The sequence below is a fragment of the Gouania willdenowi genome, chromosome 5 (genome assembly GCF_900634775.1).
Source record: "Gouania willdenowi chromosome 5, fGouWil2.1, whole genome shotgun sequence".
NCBI lineage: Eukaryota > Metazoa > Chordata > Actinopteri > Blenniiformes > Gobiesocidae > Gouania > Gouania willdenowi.
Window position 1 is genome coordinate 28,458,111 of NC_041048.1, and position 23,126 is coordinate 28,481,236.

Genomic DNA, 23,126 nt, shown 5'->3' on the forward strand with positions numbered 1-23,126 from the left:
AACTTTGATCAGTCATGCCTTGTTTGTCATCTGATTGGAATTAATTAAGGGCCACACACTGTATACTTTTTTAAAATACAATTCTGTCATTGTCTTAACTTATTTGACAACTGGTTGGGAACCGCTTCTGTAGATCCAATATTTATGTTACATTTATTTCAAAAGTTGTTCATTACTTGCCAGTGCTCTACATTAAGCAAGTCTTGTTAATAAAATATAAATGTGATGTAGTCCCTTAAAAATATTCCTTTCCATATTTTACAGCTATAAGTACTTGAAAAATCAATCAAATCCAGCGATTTGTCCATGTATACTCTTGTGTCTTTGTGTGTATGAGTGCTGATAATTGTTTAAGCTTTGCTACGGTAAATTGTGAACACACACCTACAACTACATGTCATATACCTCACTTACCAGTGGTTGTGTGTGTGCATGTATTTCTTCTGTCCACTGCACTTCACAGGAATGGGAAACCAGTGAGTACAGTGACTGTCTCTATGTTGACCTAATACCAGGGTGCTGCATGTCATCTATTACTCAGGGAATGTGGTTATGATGTTTTGCATCTCATAATCTCAAGCTTCTTCAAGCTTGTTGCTTCCTGAGGCACTTTGTAGCATATCTTCACTAACCGGCCAACGAGTCATGTCATGAATGGACAATGAGGGCCTTTTCTGGCCTTTTACATGATGCTCATACCTGCATGTGGCTTTCCTTTACTCTCACATGTAATTCAGCTCTTCCCCTATCTGCCCCTACGTGTCTGAAGCATAAAACATACCCGTGTACTACTGTTTATAGCATTTTGTCTGTTTGAAATGGACTCCTTGCTCATTTCTAGATCTCTCAGTGGCTTGATATGTTGTTGAAATTGTAGTATCAGGTTGACAAAAAAAGAAATAGTGAAGTCTTTAAAACCTCTAAAATCCAAATGCTTCTTAGGTGCATGTTAGCATTTGTTGAAAAAATGTGGATGTGTTATTCATAGACTTACACCTATGGCTATGATGTCACTTTATTTGTGTGCATGATTTACTATGAATCTACATGTTTCTCCATATGAGCAAGGTGAGATGCTACAAACACGCAGCATGTAAGGTGCTTTCCCTATCACTCCTGTGTCCTCTAAACAGTGTGTTGTTAAAAAATAAACTGTGATAATCTGCCTCAAGTCTGCTGTTCAACTATTGAAAATAAAAATAAATACGCAACAGTAGATTGATTAATTATTGTATAATTTATACTGTTTGTCAAGTCCTTATATTCTTATTATATATTCTTTTTTTAAATGTTTGCAAATTTATTAGAAATAAGGAATGCAAATATAACATGTGCATAAGTATTCACAGCCTTTGCTCAGTACTTTGTTGTGGCACCTTTGGCAGCAATTACGGCCTCAAGTCTTTTGGAATATGAAGCCACAAGCTTGGAACATCTACTGTATCTGTGGCCACTTTGGCCTATTCCTCTTTACAGAACCTCTCAAGCTACATCAGGTTGGATGGGGAGCGTCGGTGCACAGCCATTTTCAGATCCCTCCAGAGATGTTCAATGGGATTCAAGTCTGGGCTCTGGCTGGGCCACTCTAGGAAATTCACAGAGTTGTCCTGAAGCCACTCCTTCGATATCTTTGTTGTGTGCTTAGGGTCGTTGTCCTGTTGAAAGATAAACCGTCGCCCCAGTCTGAGGTCAAGAGCGCTCTGGACCAGGTTTTCATTCAGGATGTTTCTATACATTACTGCATTCATTTTTCCCTCAATCTTGACTAGTCTACCGGTTCCTGCTGCTGAAAAACATCCCCATAGCATGATGCTGCCACCACCATGCTTCACTGTAGGAATGGTATTGGCCAGGTGATGATTATTAGGCTGTAGAAACATTTCAAGGATGATCAGTGGAAACAGAATGCACCTCAGCTCAATTTTGAGCTTGATCTCAAAGGCTGTGAATACTTATGTACAAGTGATTTCTTAATTTTTTATATTTAATACATTTGCCAAAAATCTCAAACAAATGTTTTTTAGTTGTTATTATGGGGTATTATGTGTAGAATTTTGAGGAAAAAAGTGAATTTAATCCCTTTTGGAATAAGGCTGTAACATGATGAAATGTGGGAAAAGTGAAGCGCTGTGAATACCATTCATAACATATGTAGAACAGTAATCAATTAAATAAGTCAAATTCAGATACAACTCTATTGTTCCTTGAAATACTGTACACATTCAAAACATAAGGATGATCTGTTTTTTTATGTTCTGTTAGGTGTAATTATTTTATTTACTTTTCTAGCTATCACCATGGTTACAAGTATAAGACAGTCATTTGATGCAGTAAAGGTGGCAAGACAGCCACACGAGGGTGTGTCTTTTTGTAAGCGAGTACCAAATGTCACACTGCAGCCTGTGAAGGCTAAAGCCTACTGACATTCATTTTACATTAACCCTGTCCCTCCCCCGTATACAGATCATCAATCCACAAACACATTTTTCTATTTACAGATCAAACCCAAACTATGTCGACTGATATTCTTTATTATATACAACATTTAGACAGAAGATAATAAAATGTTATATCATAGACTGTGAAGTAGGCAGCCAGACAGCAGAACCCAGAGGAGGGAAACATGCTGATATGATCAAGCTATTTTTGTCATTCATGCTCTTACTTGTTAGGATTTCTTACCCAAGTTAATACCAATAGAAGCAAAGCTGGTGCTATGAAGAAGAAGAAGAAGAAGAAGAAGAAGGAGAAGGAGACATTGCAGCTCTGTTTATGCTTATGATGTATTAATACAACAAGCAGCATTATTAGGTGTAGTTTAATTATGAACATATTTTTTCCATTAATTGATTATTAAACTTTTATTTATTCTGGAGAGGAGATGGAAGTTAAATTACCCTAATTTTCACTGCAGCTGAGTTAAAAATTCTAATAAAACCAAGGCATACTGTAACCCAAACATGATAAAAAATAATAATTTAAAATAATTACTAATTTAAAAAAAAAACATGTTGAAATTGAAATTGAAGTCGTCAAGGATGAAAGTACTTCCAGCTTCAGAGCTAATCATTGTCGTAAGCTGTTGATCAGAAGCTGTGAATACTAGAGTATTATAAACAACACGAACCATGTGGTATCTAACTGGGACCAGGCCAGATGTGGACTTTATGTAGTTGTCATTCTCCATTAGACAGTACATAATTATACTGTATTTACAAATGTGAGAAGAAAGTGTTTTTACAGACTACACTTAACTGGGACACATGCATTTGATGGTCGAACAAGAGCTTACCACCTGTAGTATTTCTTGTGTTTAAAATAGAAATGTAACAATTCTTGGAATCATGCAAATTTTACCAATTTACGCCAAGTTTTAATTGTTTAATGAAACAGGATGGAGCTATTTTATTTCTAATTACCAGTCGTCTTTTATTTGCTAGTCATCTGCAGAAAATACCACCAAATGCAAACCTCAGCTCTTTCAAAATAGTCAGAGCACTGGTCTTTTCCCAGTTAGGCTAGCTTTCTTTGTATAAACTTGCTTTTGCAATCCTTTTAAAAGTCTTCAATGAAAATGTATTATTGACAAACTTAATTAGCTTTATTAATGTCATTATTCCCGAATAATAATGGATGCTCCTGCCTCTCTTCCTTTTCCTTACTAGTATTGTTTCTGACCGCCATAACACGAAAATGCCACTGGGTGAAGAGTGCCATTCCTGGAAAAAGAAGACCACAGATGTGAAGGAGAAATATGACTTCAAAGAGATTCTTGGAACGTAAGTGTGTCATTACTGATGGTTAAAACTTGTGTGTCAGTTTTGATGATTAATCTACTAGGGCTGGGATGATACCCTTTTGTCCCGATTCGATTTTAATCCAGATTCTTGGTTGTTGGTTTTACAAGTATTGTGATTCTACAGTGACCATTACAGTTACAATTATCACGATTTTTTCCTTATCCAAACACATTTGAATCCTAAACTTCTAGAAATATGTCACAGTTCCAAAAACCAATGCACATCACATCATATTCAGTCATTTACTGATTTATCATTATTTATTCAGTGATTTATTATTATATGTACTGAAATAATCAAAAATAAAACCCCCATCAGAGAGGTAAACAGTTAATCAACTGAAACTTTTAATGTTCATCTAGCTAGTGCTTTGGAGTGTCTAGGTTTTTGTGTAACAGGAGCTGGTCAACATGCTGGTAGTTAAACTGCTCTAAAAGAGAAGTCACAATGTATTGCTGTGTGAAGATTGGCCTCATTTTTCTGTCCGGGCCACAGTTAAAATATGTCTTTTCCTCCTCATACTAACTACAGAATTACATTTGTTTGTGTGGAAAGCCTGATTTTATTAACTTCTTACATTCAGAAATGATCAACGCACATTAGTCGTCGTCATCATCATCATCAACATCAACATCATCATCTGTCATCAATGTTAGACTTGTTATTTACTCTGTAGTGTGTTCAAACTGTGGCTTTACGTTGGACAGTGTTAAAATAGTTGACCAGTGTGGACAGAAGTCTGATGTCTGTCAGAGTTTCATTTCACAAGCTGCAGCTAACGTGCGCACCGAGGCACACAGCTGATTTGCTCCACGATGCAGCAGCCACCATCCTTCCAAGAAAAGGAATGGACAGCAAGGATAGAATATAATGAAATGTAACACATTTTGTCCCGTCTAAAAATGGTAAATTTGAACTTATTAGAAATGCTGATGGTCATCCTTTTGGCATGTATGTGTAGCTTGGAGGAGCGGTGCTATGATGGACAGAGTTGTTGTACACCTCATCTGACATGACGCACGTAGATACCTTGACTGGCTTCATTACCTGGACAAGTTTATTAAATATCCCATCCAGGGTCTGTTGGTTTGCTGCCCGTGTCACGGTCTGAGTTCACATCAGTCTGAGATCAGTTATGAGCATGTGCACTACCGGAAAATGAATTTATGTTACTTCCGCTTAGCTTTTTTCTACTTCCGCCATGCTGAGATAAAAAATTTAATTTCAAAGCTAAGGTTCAATGCTAATGTTATTTAACGAGTGCTGAATGGCTCCTTTTCTTGTACAAAAATGTACAACTGCTCAATATACGAGGCAGGAGAGGTTCCAATGCCACAAAGAAATGATAGACAAGTTAATCTTCTTCATGGTGAAGGGCACGCCATCACCAGACACCGACAAGAAGGAGCTTTTTACGAAAATAAATAATTTATTTTCCAAAAAAACATGATTATAATGTCCATTGCAGTAAAAAACACTTAACCTAATGTAACTATTTTTTAAAATCAGTATAACCCAGTACGGGTACATCTCAGTATGTAGCAGTCACGTACTGAGATTTTAAGAGGAACTCAGTACGATGTGAACACAGACCGTGACACCGGGTGTCTTATCTTGCTTGCTTTAGCTTTATTTCCGAATGGTGACGAACAAGATGAGCAGTAATGTTTGTGTTACACAATACGCTGCAGAGTTTAATACAGCTTTGGTCATGTCTAAATCCATTTGCCACGGAATCAATCAAAAGTATGTCCATACAGTTGATTTAAATGGTACAGGTGCAGGTTTAATCACAGTTGTTGGTTGGTTTGTTTGCTAAAGGGAAGTCCCAGCTGCTCTTCTGCAACTCTTCTTTGTGCTGCAAGTCTTCCTCGTGTTTGCACTCACTTGTTGGTGCATTACCACCACCCAGTGGTCGATACTGGGAAGCAGAATTGATTATTGAAATCGGTACCCAAAAAATTGTGATAAATCGTAAAATCAATTTTTTCCCCCCACCCTTACAATATACTACTGTTTAAAGAAAGTAAATGCATTTCTTTTCTTTAATATATCTGCGTAATTTAAACTAGCACCAGTAACAATAATGTCTCTAACTGTGAAATGTATTGTTGGAGTACATTTGTTGTGTCCACATGTTTGTTAAAAAAGGGCACAGCTTAACATTTTAGAGGTTGCTTAATTTCACAGCCATACATCAATGGTGCACACAGTGAATGTTCTCTCCACCTTGAATATGCTTGTCTAAAATTTACGTATTCCGTCTGTTATCACTCTCTCTCTTGCTTCTCCGTCAGTTTTCCTTTTTTTGGCATGCTTTGCCATTTCAGCTGTTGTGCCTATTGCCACGATAGGGACTTTTCCTGCCAAAACACCCACCATTGCACAATCAATTCCGATAGGACGTGAATCCGCATTTATTTTTGTCAGGCAGCCAATAGTAATGCCCAAAACAGCTCATGGAGCACTTTTTTTGTAATAAGGTCTGTGATTGGCTGAAAACAAGAGCGTCCCACACCTTGATTAATAAAGCTTGAATACAGAGTCAAGAGAAGGAGCAGAGGTCCAATGTCCTTTCAGAACACTTTGAATTACAATATGCTGAAAGGGTATTATGTATTTTTGACAAAATGACACCAAAAAACTGTTCAGTACATCCTACAGCTTTAAACTTTCTCATGCTTACAGAGGTAAAGTGGTCACAGAGTAATGCCACATATGGACCGCTGTTGTCTTTCTTGTAGGTAAATGATAATCTTATTACCAACGTGATGCCTACCTTCCAGGTTTTGGATAGTGCTAGTGTGTATGTGTCTCATTTGTTGTGCCATCTTTCATTCGCTTCATTCCCAAAGCTCAGTCTGTGGCCCAGCTTACGCTGTTCATGAAGATAAACACCAGTTCAGATCCAGTATCGTCAAGTCAGTTCTAAAACGACCTCTTGCACAAAACCTCCAAAGGTTCTATTGGTGCTGACTTTGTCTCCCTGTCTAAAGAGTCTTTTTTTCTATTCTATTGGGACACAAGTGGCCATGTTTCAATTGTGTCGGTCCAAGTGATACCAACTTCAGTAGAACACTATGTTTTTATTTTAATAGTTAAACACATGAACATTTTGTTTGTTGTATCATCTTTCATAACAGTTTCAGACAGTCATAAGACAGGATGTTTATTCAAGGTGTCATAGCCCTTTTTACATACACCCACATCCTTGTTTTTCCAGGATTGAGTTGTGTGAAAAACAACTGATGCCTTGAAGAAAACTGGACTGAGTTGATTAAATCTTTCTTTGCTTTGTTCTCTCATTGGTTTGTAGATAAATAAACATCTTCTTAACCTAATAAACCTGATGCAAAGTAAACCAATTACAGGTACTTTGTCTTTTGTGACAATTGTATATCAAAAGGGCACTGTTAAATAAAAGTGGAAATATCTATAACATAAAATGTGTTTAATTTATTGCTATTAAATAAGTATGTGCACATTTATTTGAAAAAACGGCCACACATTTAAAGTACTTTTTTGCACTATTTTATACATTAAACTACAATCCATGGGGAGCAGCTATGTCTAACCAAATGTGACTGTAAAGTCTTTGATTTTGATGTAGTGTTTACATTAGCTAAATGATTTCTTACATTTTTTTTAAATTTATGTTTATGTAGTGCTTCTATATAAATTTTCATTAATATTGTTTTATTCATTACGACGGACAACACGAGGATGTGTGTTGGAGATCGCGCTGTGAGTAGGATAGAGTGGACTGAACGGAGGATGAGTCTGGAAGAACATTGAAGCAATTTAGAGGTGAAAAATTAACAAGAGAAGGTGGCGTTGCAGAGCCACTAGCAGCTATAGATTACTACCGGCATCTGATGTGAACAAAATGGCGGCCACCGTGTCTGCCGGTTGACTGGGTTTTTTCTTTCTTCTTCTGGATCTTTTGACAGGGCTTGTAAATATTATTTACTAAAGGTTCCATTTAACTTTGCCCTAGAAATAGACAATTGTTCTTTGTTAAAGCAAAATGAGGCCAAACAACGAGATATGTACAGTATATATATTGATATATAGATATCATTGATATATCTATATATCAACGATGATATGATTTCAACCCTGATTTACTGCACTTTTTATTTTCCCTTTTAGGAAATTTGGATTTTAAACTGTACATATTCCAGCAACATTTCCCAACTAAACTCTACTGTATCAACTATTAAAATGGATTCCCTCTTTATGCACCCTCATTTCCACGCTTTCAGTTTTACACCTGCCTCTAGTTTGAGGCTGCTGTTTGTGTAGAGATCACTGGCTCACAGCATCACTCAGCTGTGTGCCACATTCATTTGCTGTTGCTGGATTGTTGTCTTGGTAACAACAGGAGACACTTTCCATAATGAACTCTCAAACAGTCACTATGGAAACAAAGTTTTTTGATTTGCTATTAATAATTCACCACCGTGGGCATTGAGCAGGAGAAGAACTTGCCTTTTCTTTTGTACACCTTGATCTATAAATGTAGTCATGTTTTTGAAGCCTTGTCCTCTGATAGTTTCTCAATAAAGACATTGTTAACAGTTTTTGGTCAGCTAATCATCACACTCCAACAGCACATCTCAATTACATGTAAAACAGTAGAGGTAATTTATTGAAGTTGACTTTTCATTCATACATTCTCATACAAAGTCTGTCCAAGCTACTACCATACTTCAAATATTTACTGCCCTGATTATCCACAGATGCAGCAGCAAGTTCGGGTAATCAAAACAGATGGGGATTAATACTGCACCAACAGGCGACAGTAGTTTCACTGCAATTAACTCTAATCCTCTCCCACCTTCTATTTTTAATTTTATTGCTCGTGTTAATCTATCCTTGACCTTCTTTTCTTTTTGTTTTTGTTTGCTTTTACTAAACCAACAGAAAAAATTAATTCATATCCAGAATTCTAATTTTGTCGTCTAGTTAGCCTGTCGCCTGCTTGCGTTCTCCTAGGTTCACACTGTGCTCACTGTTCAAAGGGGATTCCAGTGTGTCCTGCTGTCCTTTGATTTTCTGAAATTAGAGTGTTCATTACACTGGGATGATGGGACACAGGCAGTTTAAAGACCACATCAGAAATCTCTTTCAGGGTCACTGTCAGTAGTCTGGATTAAATATGGTTTTAATCGTTTTTTCAAAAACTACGTATGTCTATTTTTTTTGCATATGCAGAAAGTAAATAATTCTTTCATTCTTTTTTTGGCTTTGAAAGATTGACTTTGTTCCACATTACTGCTCTTTCCTTTAAGCTTGTTTGCTTTTTGCGCTGTCTTGCTCTCGTACAACTAAAATGACTCATATCCGTCTATTTTTAGATTCACTGTTCTGTTCTTCCATTGGAAAAACTGTTATTGATGTTTTGCAAACAATGTGTTCGGATCATTTTAACGTAGTCCTTCATGTTTTTGCTTTATTTCTTTCCAAGTAATTTTTTTTCAAACCCATTTTTTTCATTGGCAAGAGGTTTCTTTTCCCCCCCCACACTCCACTGTGGGTGTTGAGATTGTTTTTCTGACAACAAACTACTTTTTCTTTTTAGACATTTAAATGGTTGCAGATGCTCTCATGCTGATGACATCATTCTTGGCATTATCAGCCTTGGATGCATTGCAGAAACAAATGCAATTGCAACCAACAGGGCTTTAAAAGGTGTGAATGCTTATAGTTGGGAAGGCAAAGTGGAACCATCTAAAATCGGTACAGCTGATGGATTGACCCCTTCCCGTCTGTGCCAGTCACTCTGAATGATTACCCAGTAACCCTTGCCCTGCTCTGGCTGAATGATCAGCTATTGGCTACCATTGATTTGGAAGGAGTGGTGTTTGGGCACAAAGTATGAGAGAAAAACCAGGCACAGAGTGGTGGTCGCGTGTGGTTCAGCTTCAGCAAGCTGTGGTTTCATGTTGACATGTCGTTACAATAGAAAGTAGTAACAGTTTCGTTATTACTGTCCACACTACTTTGCTCACCACAATTGGCCTCTAAAGCCTCCCTCTGGCCTCTCACTTCCCACTTCTGTTAATAAACCAAGTATCTCGTCATCACTCCTCCTCCATTCTTACAAAGCAAAGGTCTCTCTGGCTTTTGGTCATAACAGCAACGAGGGAAATCTTTCCAATTAACAGTTTTTATGTTGATATTACTGCTGTTTCATGTTTCTTGCATCTCATGCATTTTTGTGTCTTTTTGTGATGCAAAGATTGTGATCATGATACACTTTTGAAAAGAGGAACATTTTGTTCCACTTACTCTCTTACACTCATACCTCTTGGCTAAATTACACAGGTCTCAGCTCTGATTTGCCACTTTCTTTAAGAGCTCTTAGACAAATTGGTTTAATAATTCCACTCTAATTGGTGTGTTTGTGTGTCTTTGTGTGTGTGTTTGTTTGCCAGCTGAGTGACATATCAGATTTGTCTCTCGACTTTAATTATGCAGTAGAGACTTTAGAACTAAATATTTTCTTTTTACTGCTGTTATGCCATTTTAAAGATTTTTTATTTTTTATTTATTTATTTTTTTGCAAAACAATCTATACTATATATTGCAAAACACACTTAATTGTGAACTAGAGATGGGAAATAAACAGAGCTTGATGGCAGACACTTCTGTTCCTTTTCCAGTGCTTTTATTTTGAGTTTGAATGCAATGACTTCAAAACAGAACAGATACAGTCACCTTAGGGGAGCAGATCCCTGCGTGAGAGCCACTATACGTCATCTATTTTTCATTTGCGTGTCAGGCTCAGCACTTTCCTTCCTTGTCTCTGTCCTACCGCTGACTCTCTTCCTCATATTAACTGCCATATTTATCTCTCTGTACTCTTGTGCTTGACTCCCTCTACAAATCCAGGTTTTTTTTTTAAATCTCCCTTTAATCTCATATTATCTCAATCTTTCTGCAAGGATTTGGCCCAGAGACATTCGTGGGCTTTACCATTTATAATAATAGCATTAGGTTGTTGTTTTTTTCTTTGAGTATATTGCATTTCACTATTAATATTGCCCTTGTCAAAAAGTGTCATAATAGCTAAACTGAATAGAAGAGGCCAGACTGGGATTTGCAATGATACAGTGTGTTGTGCTACTTTATTTAACCTTGTGATACTGTCTCAGCTGCTCACCAGCATAGAGCAGTCATTAAATAAAGGTTGTGACAAAGTCTTCTGCCCTTTTGCTTCACTTGCTTTATATTTCTCTCAGCACTGGATTAGGCCCACAGACAATTGCATTCATTTACACTGTTGTCAATTTTAGGCCGAATTTGTTATACAAACCAGACACTTACATTCAAAAGCATTCATTCCCAGGTTGGGACTCCCTTGAAAGAAATGACAACCTTGAAGATTTACCTTCTAAGTCATGCCTCTGCTTCTGGTGTTGTCTGCCCTTCAACCCTGTCCTGACCTATTTTGAACAGAACTCTGTGTCTCAGCACAGCACAGCTCAGCATGGCATAGCCTCCTGTTCCTGGAATACACACGCACACACACACTGCAAGTAAACAAATGCGCGCACACACTATTCCATCTCCATCTGCTCAGAGCATTATATCCTTCTTACCATTTTTTAATACACTGTCCTCTTCCCACAGTTTCTCTCCATTGTTCTAATCCCCTATTAGCTTTACTTTCTTCTTCCTTGTATCAGAAATCTGGCTTGGACAGACTTTTCCCTTCTTTTCTCTGGGAAAACACATTGTGCTTTCTGGTTAAATCACCATCCACTTTATAATTTAGTTAAGTTAAGTCATTTTTTTTAAATATGAGTTCTACAAAGTGTCAGTGAGTGGACTTTGAACTTTGGAAAGATGGTTTGTAGATTCTGTTAAATAGAGAATAAAGCTCCTGTTGTTGTAGTGATTTAGAGGCTTGACAAATACCATTTTTCAAGCTGTGATTTCACGAACGAACAATACAGGTCAACGACTCACTTTTTTGTGTGTGACAAACTCTGCAAAATGCTTATTTCGCTAAGCAATTTTAACCTTCATATATACCTTTAGTCATTTACATTTAATGTAAAATGAAAGATCCATACATTTGGAAAATTAATCTCAACTATAAAAAGAATCTCTTCTTGAACTCATTTTTTAAAGTTCATTTTTAAATAAGTAATTGTGCATAACTCTTATTTGAAGTCCTACTCCCAAGTCCCTACAGTAACATTGGTGACATTTGTGATCACGATCAGTGATATTGTTTTAATCCTGATGCATTCTAAAGCTGCTGGAGACCAAACTCTTTTATTAGATGAAAACTGTAAGGCCTCATAGATGAATAAATTGAAGATCATTTCCTCATTCCTCCCATTGTTGGAAAAGTTTTGCACATTGTCTTGTGGGATGTGGAGTCCCGTAGACAAATGCACAAGTGTTTTCCCTTCATTCGTAACTTAATTTCCTGTGCATGCTCCCAAAAACACTGCTAAAGTGACTTCCCACCACATTTCTGGTGTTTTCATGAGAATGGTGAAATGGCAAAACAATGGTGGATGTTTATTTTAGGGCTTACACAAAAAACATCCAAATCAGCAGAAATTTAATTTCTTGGAGAGTGAGGTGATATCACGGGCACTACTGGGACAAACTTGAATAAAAATGGTGTCAAGCCAATCACTGTCCTCCTTGTCTGGCGAAGAAACACAAGAAATCAAGAAAAGAATCAAGTAAAAACACTTCTATTTATCCATCTACGGGACTCCACATCCCACAATGTAATGTGCAAAACTCTCACATGAAAATGTCAAAAAGATAGTGTTTTGAGAAGTTTTGAACTGCAATTTCAACATTTTACATATTTATTTATTTTTTTCGAGCAAATGAAATTATAGTTGATTTATTGATTTGTGCAGGTAGTAAGAACAACCTCCCGAAAGCTTTCTATGTTCAAGTTTTGCTGAATAAAACAAGCCCTTTTACTTTGATAAATATTTTATCTGATATAGTGTTTTAGCAGTAAAGTTGTTGATCACAGGGTCACCCAACTAATGGAAAGTTGAACAATGCAACACTTAAATGAAGTGGTGTAAAGATATAAGGAACACTTCTCTTTGCAGGAGATATCATTTGCTACCAAGCCGTGTCGGCTCATTGTTTGTTGACAATCCAGAGCAACCATGTCACACGTACTCCCTGTTTCACATGTCATAATACAGGTCAGCACACTAAGGCATTCTTCAATTTATGGTTGTTTGCATTTACAAATTCTAAACTCATTCTAACAGTCCCAAGCTCTCACAGCAGATGTTAAAATGTAAACCATTTCAGATGAACAGAAACAACAGTAAAGTAGGAAATGTAAATAAATGTTTGAGATTCCATGTCACAGCCATGCTGCTCTCACTGTGTGTTTGACTGTGTTGCTGTAAATTACTTTATGGTGCAGCACAATGATTATAAATCAGAATCATTAACATTTCATCTTGCTTCTGCCGACTTCTAAAGCCTCACAGCAAGAAGACAGTACTAAACTTTTGAGGGTGCTAGTAGCTCTCTGTTTAGATTTAGCATGTCCTCTTCTCTCTTGCGCTTGGTATAGTTACTGTAGAACCTCCACCTTGGCAATGGGTGTGTGCTTGTGTGTTCTTGTGTATGTCTGTCTCAGTGTTGGCCCTGTAACAGACTGCTGTCCTGATCATCCACATTACACCTAGTGTCAGAAGAGATAAGATACAGCAGACGTAGGATAATACAGGTATGAAAAGGGGTGCAAGTGGTCAAATATGATGTTTTCTTTGCCAAAACTGGAGCAGTCTGTGCTATTAAAAGATCTACATTTAGAAATGATGTCACCACAGAAGTAAAGAGACACCTTGCAAGACAAAGAGAAACAACAAGGCAAAATATGCACCTCAGGAGAAATATGAACAGCAGCAGCCAATTTTACCAGGGTTGTGACCTTTTCTTCCCACTGTGTGTGTAAATTCTTTCAATATACAGTAATTTTTACAAACAAAATTGTTGTCCTTTTTGCAGACATACACCATCCAAAGTGACTGGTTGTGGTGATTTGGAAAGCTCAGGGAATAAAGACTTTATGTTTACAGGCCACTATCACAGTTGGGTGTCTATCAGCTCTCACTAGAGCAGATGGTCCATCACTGTGTCTGTATGACACTTACACAATTTCCCATTTTCTCATCTGTTAATAGATTTTCTTGACAAACTTCTCAGCAGGACAGTTAGCATGTCATTTGAATGAAGCAAGTAAATAGCAGTGTCAAGATAGTGGAAGAAGGTCAGCCCCCACTCAAAGAACTATTTACTGTGTAACATGTGTAAAAGAATAACAGCACAGACAAAAAGACAAGGAACAATCTTTTGATGGAGCTTTAAATTCAAATTCAATGCAGGTACCCTTTAAAGGGATCCTCCACTGTTTTTACAAATGTGGCCTAAAACCTTTGAAATGTCCTTATTAGAAGATCTATGCATAACAAAACACATTTTGCACCATATTTGTTTGATTAACTTTTAAAACTGGGACTACTTTACCCTGTGTGCTGCCATGTTGAAATTATGTTGACATGATAAGCCCCTTTTAGTCCATTGAGTTTAATGGGAGGTGAAGCATTTAGGATCATTTAGAAGCTTTTTCAGTCAAAATGACAACTTGTGCTCTTTTGGGTTGCTCCAACACAGGAAAAAATCATTGGGGTGGCAAGAGGGGGGCAGGAATTTTTTAGAGGTGACAACATATAGCAGATACATAAGTACATAAAGCATACTGAATTATAGGGCCGGGTATCGTCAGGTGCCCGTGATAACAATATTATCGCGATAATCAATATATTGCAGGAAAATTAATCCACGATACATCAAGATAACTGTGACTGAAAAAATTCAGAATTTATCTACTGCACTGAATTCATTTCACAGGAATTACAAAACATTGTCAATCAATTTAACTTGAATGACAGCCACGTGTATTCAGCACAGTATAAGAAGTCTGAATGCAGTTTTATGGCATGCTTAAAATGAGCCTGTGCAATATTTGCAGTTAAGAAGAACCACTGCAACAGTGACTCTTAACACACACTGACCACAACTAGTCACATATCCTTGTGTTTTGTTTAAGTCTTTAAGGAATGCCTGATACATGTTGCTTCACGTCATTGTTAATGTTTGTGCAAATTAACGTTAAATCGTTAAAAACAAAATGTATGCAGAAAATACTAATTTCAGTGCTAGTTTTATAAACATGGACACATATCAGCTGCTTAACAAGCGCAATGATTATATCCCCTTCATTTCTGTGAGATTCACAAAGTATCTTCGCCATGTTTTCTTTGACAGACATTGATTTTTAGACGCACAGAAGTGAATGGACATGAACCTCCTAAAGCCCAGCAGTCTGCAACCTTTACTCTTAAAGGAGCCATTTTGTCTAATCTCACTTGGATTAAAGTCCTTCCGGAGCCGAAAAAATACTTTCTCAAATAAAACAATAGTGTGTGTAAAATTCTATACAGTTACAATTACTGTATATCTGATAATGTTACATGAACAACATTTTGAGTTAATGTATTTGAAGGGCTACAAAAAATAACTTGAATTAGACAACACATGATCACATGCTAATTGCTAATTTATTGCAACATATCAAGCATGCATATAAAGCCAACATGTTGGCAGTTACTGTAAATAAAACTTTTAACACACACAAAATATCTATTTTCTTTCACAATAGCCTTTTTGTTAGTTTAGTTTTATTACAAGGGATTTAAAACTTAAGGTTAGCCACAGGTGCAAGAAAAGTTGATGGTCTGTAGATGTTGCAGGAGGTGAAGTAGGAGGGTGGCAGAGTTATTGCACAATAAGATTTATTTTTAGGTTAAAAATGGTTTTATCATAGTTATATTTTAAGTTAATGTCATTATTCATCAATACCCACTGTAAGAAATAACAATTCCTTATTTTAATATATTTTTGAGAACTATAGGGAGCCATCACAAAAAGAGTCAAAGAGCCACATGAGGCTCCACAGCGGCAGGTTGCAGACCCCTGTCCTAGCCAATAGCTTGACACTGTTAATATTTACTGGATTGGAGACTAACATCCACACAGAAAAACAGCTTCTCTCCATGAAAATAAACAGAATATTTGTCACATCCATCACATTGAAGAACCACTCTGTAACATTTAACTACTTGTAAGACTTGGAATTGTGTGAGTGATAAAAAAAGTGTCTAGTAGTTTTATTTAAATTACTACGGTGCAATATGTTTTTAATTTAAAAAAAAAAATATGGCTTTAAATTGTTTTCACTGTAACAAACTGTAAGCAGATGGGGGAAAAAGTGTCACTGGCATGTTGTTATTACTATTATTATTTTAACATTGACATGTTAATGGTACCACACTGTTATATAACTAAGTATAAAAACTTATTTTAAGGGGCATGTGATGAATTTGTGTAAAATAAAAATAACCACACCGTTTATTTGTTTTTTTGATTTGGTTTTAAAACAGAATAACCAAAAAACGAAGGGTACAGGGATTATGATGCCACATATAAATATGCTCCCCAAACTTGGGTACATTCAGCACACATAGGACACACTCACGTTAGTGCACATTGCCTCACACACACTCAAACCTACACAATCTGTGAACACACAAGCTGCATTGCACAAAACGCACTCAAACGCAAAACTTGCATGTGCACAAACACTCACCGATGTCTGAAGGCAGTGGAACATCAGTCACAGAGGGAGGGAGGGAGGGGAGAGAGAGTCCAGGGCTGTTACTCCATTTTGGAATGTGACTTTTTTTCTGATACAAATGTGTGCTCACTGCCCACGGCAAATGTGTAAGTGTTGGCAGCTATGTTTTTACCTCTTCCCTCTCGTGTGCCAATGTAAACAACGCATTTCCGTGATACTTCCGTGCCTTTTTCGTTGGTGTTTTAGAACGTTGGCTCCGCAGTCAGGAAGCGGCAGCGGGGCATTACCGGTCGGTGGACCGCGGCCGTATAGTTCCGTGCCCGTGTGTACAAATTAGGGTGGCAGCAGGGGGACAAGGCTTTGTTTTGGGGTGGCATCTGCCACCCTATGCCACCCCGGTAGATCCGCCCCTGCTCTAACAATCAGTAAAACTTAAAAAAAGTCAATGTAAACCTCTTTTGTTTATTGAGAGATTGGTTCTTTCCATTCAGAAAAAATTAAAAGGATTGGTGAGAGGTTTTACTGGGTTTGTGCTGCTACAGAAGTCTGATTCTTTTCATCCTTTTTCTGAATATGTATTGACTACTCTCAGGATGGAAGGACCATTTCACCCAGTATAGCAAAATGTGAATCTGTAAAGGATTGCAGACTCCACCTTTAACTGTAGTGCTTTTACAAGTCACTTGTTTCAGTGGCGTTCAAACTCTTTGTCGATTATATCATTTCCTGTCTGTTTAATGCCTTAGTCATTTTTATAGATTATTATTTGAAATGGAAATTAAAGTGTTTAGAAGTTGATTTTTGCAATGAATTACCACTAAGGGTTTTTTTTCTTTTCCTTTTTTTTAACAATGAAACTTGCATACAGCATGTCAATTCTTAGGAGGCAGACTCTTATTAGTATTTAGGTGTAGTCCGATGCATACTTGTTCTCTCTACACACAAGGAACTTCTGATGTTTGTGATAGGCTTAGATGTTTTCCCTCCTCATTTCCCAGCCCAATTTATTTCCCTTGCTAATTCATGAGTGTGTGTAGGTTAATGAAACCCCCACCTCCCATTCCCCATGTGGTGTTTGGTGTGTTGCATGTTTGTGGAAAAACACAGTGATCCTCCAGGACTCTTAGAACTTAGGCTTTTTCCACAGAGGAGACACAGGTTACATGACAAGGCAAGAACATGTCAAATATTTTATGTGGTGACAGAAAACCGATTACATATTTGAATCAATTCTAGAGCAGGAGTAATTAGGGTAGGTAGGTAAGCCCTGGTCCACTGTGTAGCTGTGTGCAGCAGTAGTCAAATTAGCACTTTACTAAAGAATAGTTCATAACATACGTAGTTGTTAGTTTACATGACATTTCAATGGATGATGCTCAAAAGGCAGACAGTTCACTATCATATGACAATTTTATCTGCTCCATCATCTAAACATCATGACTAAAAGAGTCACCAAGCAGCTCTCAGAGACAGAAGGCAGTTTATGAAAAGGGAAGGAAGTAACAGGACATGTATTTTGTCTGTATACAAAAATTAGCTCCTGGTCCACACTTTCTAAGGAGGTGAATTGTTTCGATACATCATTTGTTCAAATATTTGAACTGTTTGAAACTAACACTAGTGTACATTTCACCAACTGAATTTGTGTACTTCTATCTTTGTTTGTGTTAAGTATCCCTTTCGATAGCTCTCTTTATCAAAGGTTTAGTGGTTAATACCTGTCCATTGAGTCTTTGTGTGACTGCGGGTGTGTCTGTGTATATCCTTCTTGAAACTCAGGTCAGACCTCATGGTAGTGATAAGAATGTCCTGTTTGGAACAGGAAACAGCTCAGTAAACAAAGTTGTTTGGTGATCAGTGAATTTCCAAAAGGAAGTTATGTAGTTTCAGCATGTACTTAGAGGACATTTTAGTTTAATGTTAGGAAAGCATGCCACATACTGTACTTTCAGTGCTCTTTTTTAATAGATAAACAGTGTAGCCTAAATGTTACTAATTGAAGTTTTAAAGTTTTTTTTTTTTTTTTTTTTTTTTTTTAAGTTTTAAAGTTTAAGGAACTACATTCACTACGTTCTGCAATGAAAGAAACATCAGTTTTTGTTTGTTTTTTATTCATTAAAAATATAAAAATACAAATTGACCAGTCAGAACTAGAAATAAATGCTATACATAGCAAGTTCTGTTCACTTTTCCTCCATTAAACACTACATTTCACTTCTTTTCTAACCTACAGATATGAACAGTGGTGTCATGCAAAGGCAGCAGTGGTGGATTATGCTGAAGTAAAAGGGATGTTGCAATAAAGAGTATCCCCTCCACTGTTGAGAGATAATGTTTCCTGTTTTAAACAATATGAGGAAGTGTTTTATAAAAGTTTAAGAAACGAGTTTCGTTTAGAAGTCAAAAACATCTATTTATAAGTTTGTCCTGTGTAACAAGTTGGAAAACAATAAAGCTGACAGTTTGTAGGCAAAGACCAGTCCAATTTCTTCCTGTCAACCATTGTTTGTATCAACCTCTGTGCGACATTCTCCAGAGATCTTTTGACTGTCAATAGATCCATGGAGACTGTCAAGTAAAGCTTCCAGCTGTTGAATGTGCAGCCCTGACAGCTTCCACAACACATCTAGCTTCCCTCCAAAGTTAACAGCCTCTCAGAGGCAGTTTTACTCCCATGTTTAAATATGAGCTTCAGGGAGCACATTCAGGCCATAAGGTCACTGTTTTATTTAAAGGCGTGTTTGCAGTTCTCTGCTTTTGTATAATAACATGTTCATGACCAACTATTGCTGTTAGAATGAAGTGCTATAGTAAACTTTGCTGTATCAAGTTTATTTGCAAATATTGAAAGGACCAAATCCATCCTGTTTTTATCAGAAAACAAGTTTAAATATAGTCCAGGTTCAAATTCATGTGATGACATGACTTACTGGGCACATGAGCTGCTGATTAGATTAGTAGTCTTTATGTGTATGAAAAATACAATGCAAAGTAAAGGCATTTTTACTGGATTGGCATGCGGGAATTAATAAGTCATGTTTGATTTCTTGGTGGTATTTTAAGTAGATCTTTGGCAGCGCTTTTATTATTTCAGCCTGCAGAATGCTTCTCAAAGCCAAAAAAAAGTAACGATGAACAGTATGAAGAGTAAGCAATCCAAAAATATATAAATATATTCCCTAAGTGATCTATTTCAAGTGTTATGGTTGTACAGTTTAGTAATTGACTCGTTTCTTTTTTAGAATTCCTTTATGTTGAAGTATAGGTTAAAAAAACCTTCTGTTTCTGATTTTTATTTTATTTTACAGAAAGTCAAGTATTAAGAGGAAGTGTACAGAGAAGTACATTTTCGTATGCGGTCGTATACAGCTATGTTGTGTCTGTTTGTGGATTCACCCGTCTGAGCATGCAGTTGTTCTTTGTTTGACAGATAATATATCTGTAGAGCTGCTATCAAGGTGTTTGTGGTTTCCGTGTACCTACACATGCGGTCTCGATAGTGATGCAGGAACCAAATGTGACTTTATATTTGAAAAGGCGTTGTCACTTTTCAGTCCGAAACCCTATTTCAACATCAATGCTACAGGTTTGAGCCACAAGGATTTTTGAATGTCAGGACTAGGCATACATTTAAACAAAGCCTTATTCAAATTGTATATATTATACTTTGCATTTGTTTTGGCACAGTACACTGCGCCAAAACAAATATTGCGGTTAACCTAAAGTTGATTTAAAAAGAATTACTGCTGGCAGTAAGTAATCATGAAGTTTGAGCAAGATCTGATAAGCAAACTAAAACCTGCATTGACATAAAATGTTTTGCTGGTTCTGCCACAATCTTCCATTTGAAGCAGGAAGTGCTTTCGCTCAGTCATGAATTCCAGTTATGGTGACACAAAATGAATAGATATGCTAAATAATAGAAGCTTTTTTTTAACAATTATTTCAAATGGAAATGAGAAATGAAAACTCGGTAAACCTAAGGAACAGATACACAACACTCAGTAGAGAATAGAGTACCGTAACAGTACTTTAAACTCTACTATTGACCTAAACAAAGCTTTAGGGGCAGATTCACTAAGATCTGAAATAAAGGGTGGTAAACCAGTTGCGTCCCTAAATCCTTTGGTGACGCAGTTTCCTGACCTGCTGCAAGGAATTCACTAAGACTGTAGCAATGATTAGTGCACGTGCAGAAGTGGTTTGCTCTAATCAGTCCATGAAAATCAGACAGATTTGGACAGAAACCATCCTATTGATCTGTCATTGATCTGAGTTAATGCAGCAACACAGTCCGTCAATCAGTCTGCACCATTTGAAGACGATCTACTGACCATCATCCAGCAGGTCTGAGGTCCTGAGTAGTGCTGTGTCACTACATTCTCATATGTGAACATTGTGCCATCACTGCCATTACGCATCCGATCAGCTGATTCTGGCCTGATGCTCCTTCCATCAACACAACACCAGAGTGTGTCAAAACCAGTGTTGGGAATGTTACTTTAAAAAAGTAATTAGTTATAGTTACTCACTACTTGTTCAAAAAAGTAACTGCGTTAGTAACTGAATTACTCTATAATAAAAGTAACTCATTACCAAGGAAAGTAACTATTTGCGTTACTATTAAAAAAAAAAAAAAAGTTGCTATATGTCAAAGAACTCACATTTTTTAGATGCGTGTGTCGTTGCTTACAACGGATGTCAACAAAGTCTTCTTTCCTGGATATATTGTACACTTCACATGCACGTTCTTGCCTTTGACCACAATTAATATAAAGTAGTGTTTGTAGCGCCTTAAAAATGACAACTTTTCATCAGACAGCTCCACACTCACCATCTCTGCTGCTTCATCCAATCTGCTGTGCGTGCGTGCGTGTGTGTTGGCACGTCGCCTTAGCCAATCAAAATCGCTCACCTTGTTTTTAACCCGCCTCCTCTTGCTGGCACATGTGTAAAAACACTGACTCTGATTGGCTACCATGAAACATGACGCCGCCTAAGCCAATCATAATCGCTCACCTTGTTTTTCACCCGCCTCCTCACAATAGCTGAGTCAGAAGCCGGAGATACTTTTGGATAACAGTTTAGTCAATCAATGCATGTAACGCACTGCATTTAACATTCAGTAACGATAACGGCGTTGTAACAGCATAAAAAGTAATTAGTTAGATTACCCCGTTACTGAAAAACAAACACCGTTACATAACGCCGTTATTTTAAACACCGTTATTCCAAACACTGGTCAAAACAACAACATCCATGCAGCTTTGCACACAGCATCATCTCTGCACCATAGTGTGTCACACACACACCAGACTCCACACCACCAAGGATGTGCAGCTTTTTCTCTCCCTCACACAAACTTTACTCACACTCATTCAGTGGCTATTAATATTGACTATCGTTTTATTTGAATTATTTTTTTTATACTAGAAAGGTTCACTGGAGCCTTTTTTTTTACATCTCTACCGTGTTTTGTGTCAACATTTACTGCAGCGATGATCTCTGCGTGTGTTTGCACATGCTTGTCAGTCTAACTATTTTCCGGTGCTAAAACAATCACCGCAAACAGTTCCAGATTTGATGAATTGCGCTGCGCCCACTGCATTAATTTATTTGAATGTCCTCCTCCCATGTTTTGCTCCTCTTGTGAGCTCCGTCTATTTTACATATTTATTAGAGGGAAACGAGCTAAATGGATTGTGGGTGCATTCTGACCTATAGCAGCCATGCACTCCTAATTCCCTGGGGGTTAGTACCCTTTATTAGCATGTGGAGTGACGTATACACACGTTTTAATACCCCTAAACCTTTAGTGAATCTGCCCCTTAGTGTTTTAAAACAGTGAATTCAAGAATCAAGAATGGTGATAATATATTTTAAAGTCAAGTGTATCATATTTAATACACAGGACATTATTACAAAACTTGAACGTTTTTTTGGGGAAAAAAGTTTAAATCGATTAAAAGGTTGTGAAGTTTAGCGTAGCTTTTAGGCTTTGTTTAGCTCAGTTAATCTTATTTTATGCTATTTTAGCTTAGACCAGATTACCTTTGCTTGTCTTTTTTTTAACATTAGCTTATCTTACTTTGGCTTAGTTGAACTTAGCTTATCCTATCTTACTTTGGGTTAGTTTATCTTATTTTAGTTCATCTGAGTTTAATTTATCTCATTTTATGTTAGCTTAGATTATTTTATGTTAGTTAAGCTCTTCAACCATCATAGCTTAGTTTAGTTAAGATTAACGTAATTCAGTTTATATGAGTTTAGTAAAAAAAAAATGTTATAAAGTCAATTTCTAATATTTTGGTACACATAAATCTGGCATTTGATAATCAATTCTAAATTGAGAAATTATATTTAATTATCTCCAAGTTTTTTGGTCACCTTATTTGCTGAATTTATTGTTTATTTTTCAACTCATAGAACTCAGTTACAGGATAGGAGACGGGCAGGAAGGAACAGGAAGCTGACGGTCACAGATGAGCTGAGATATCCAATGAGTTTTGAAACTAGAGTCCATTTATTTTTATTGCATGTTCAGATGGCCTGTACAACTAAAAACAGAATGAATAATGAGATTTAAATGTCAATCAATCAATCAATCTTTTATTTGT

The 23,126-nt window shown here is 36.9% G+C and overlaps 1 protein-coding gene across 2 annotated transcripts in view; it reads left to right on the top strand.

The window, feature by feature from the left end:
- camk1b (calcium/calmodulin-dependent protein kinase Ib) overlaps positions 1 to 23,126 on the top strand; it is a 60,655-nt gene that overhangs the window by 1,569 nt on the left and 35,960 nt on the right. Inside the window, exons 2-3 of one of the 2 annotated variants that reach the window (XM_028446989.1) lie at positions 464 to 476; positions 3,666 to 3,779. In XM_028446989.1, coding sequence (XP_028302790.1) covers positions 466 to 476; positions 3,666 to 3,779 — 125 coding nt within the window. In that variant the 5' untranslated portion in view covers positions 464 to 465. The remainder of the gene's footprint in view (positions 1 to 463; positions 477 to 3,665; positions 3,780 to 23,126) is intronic. The other variant, XM_028446990.1, reaches the window with a different exon arrangement.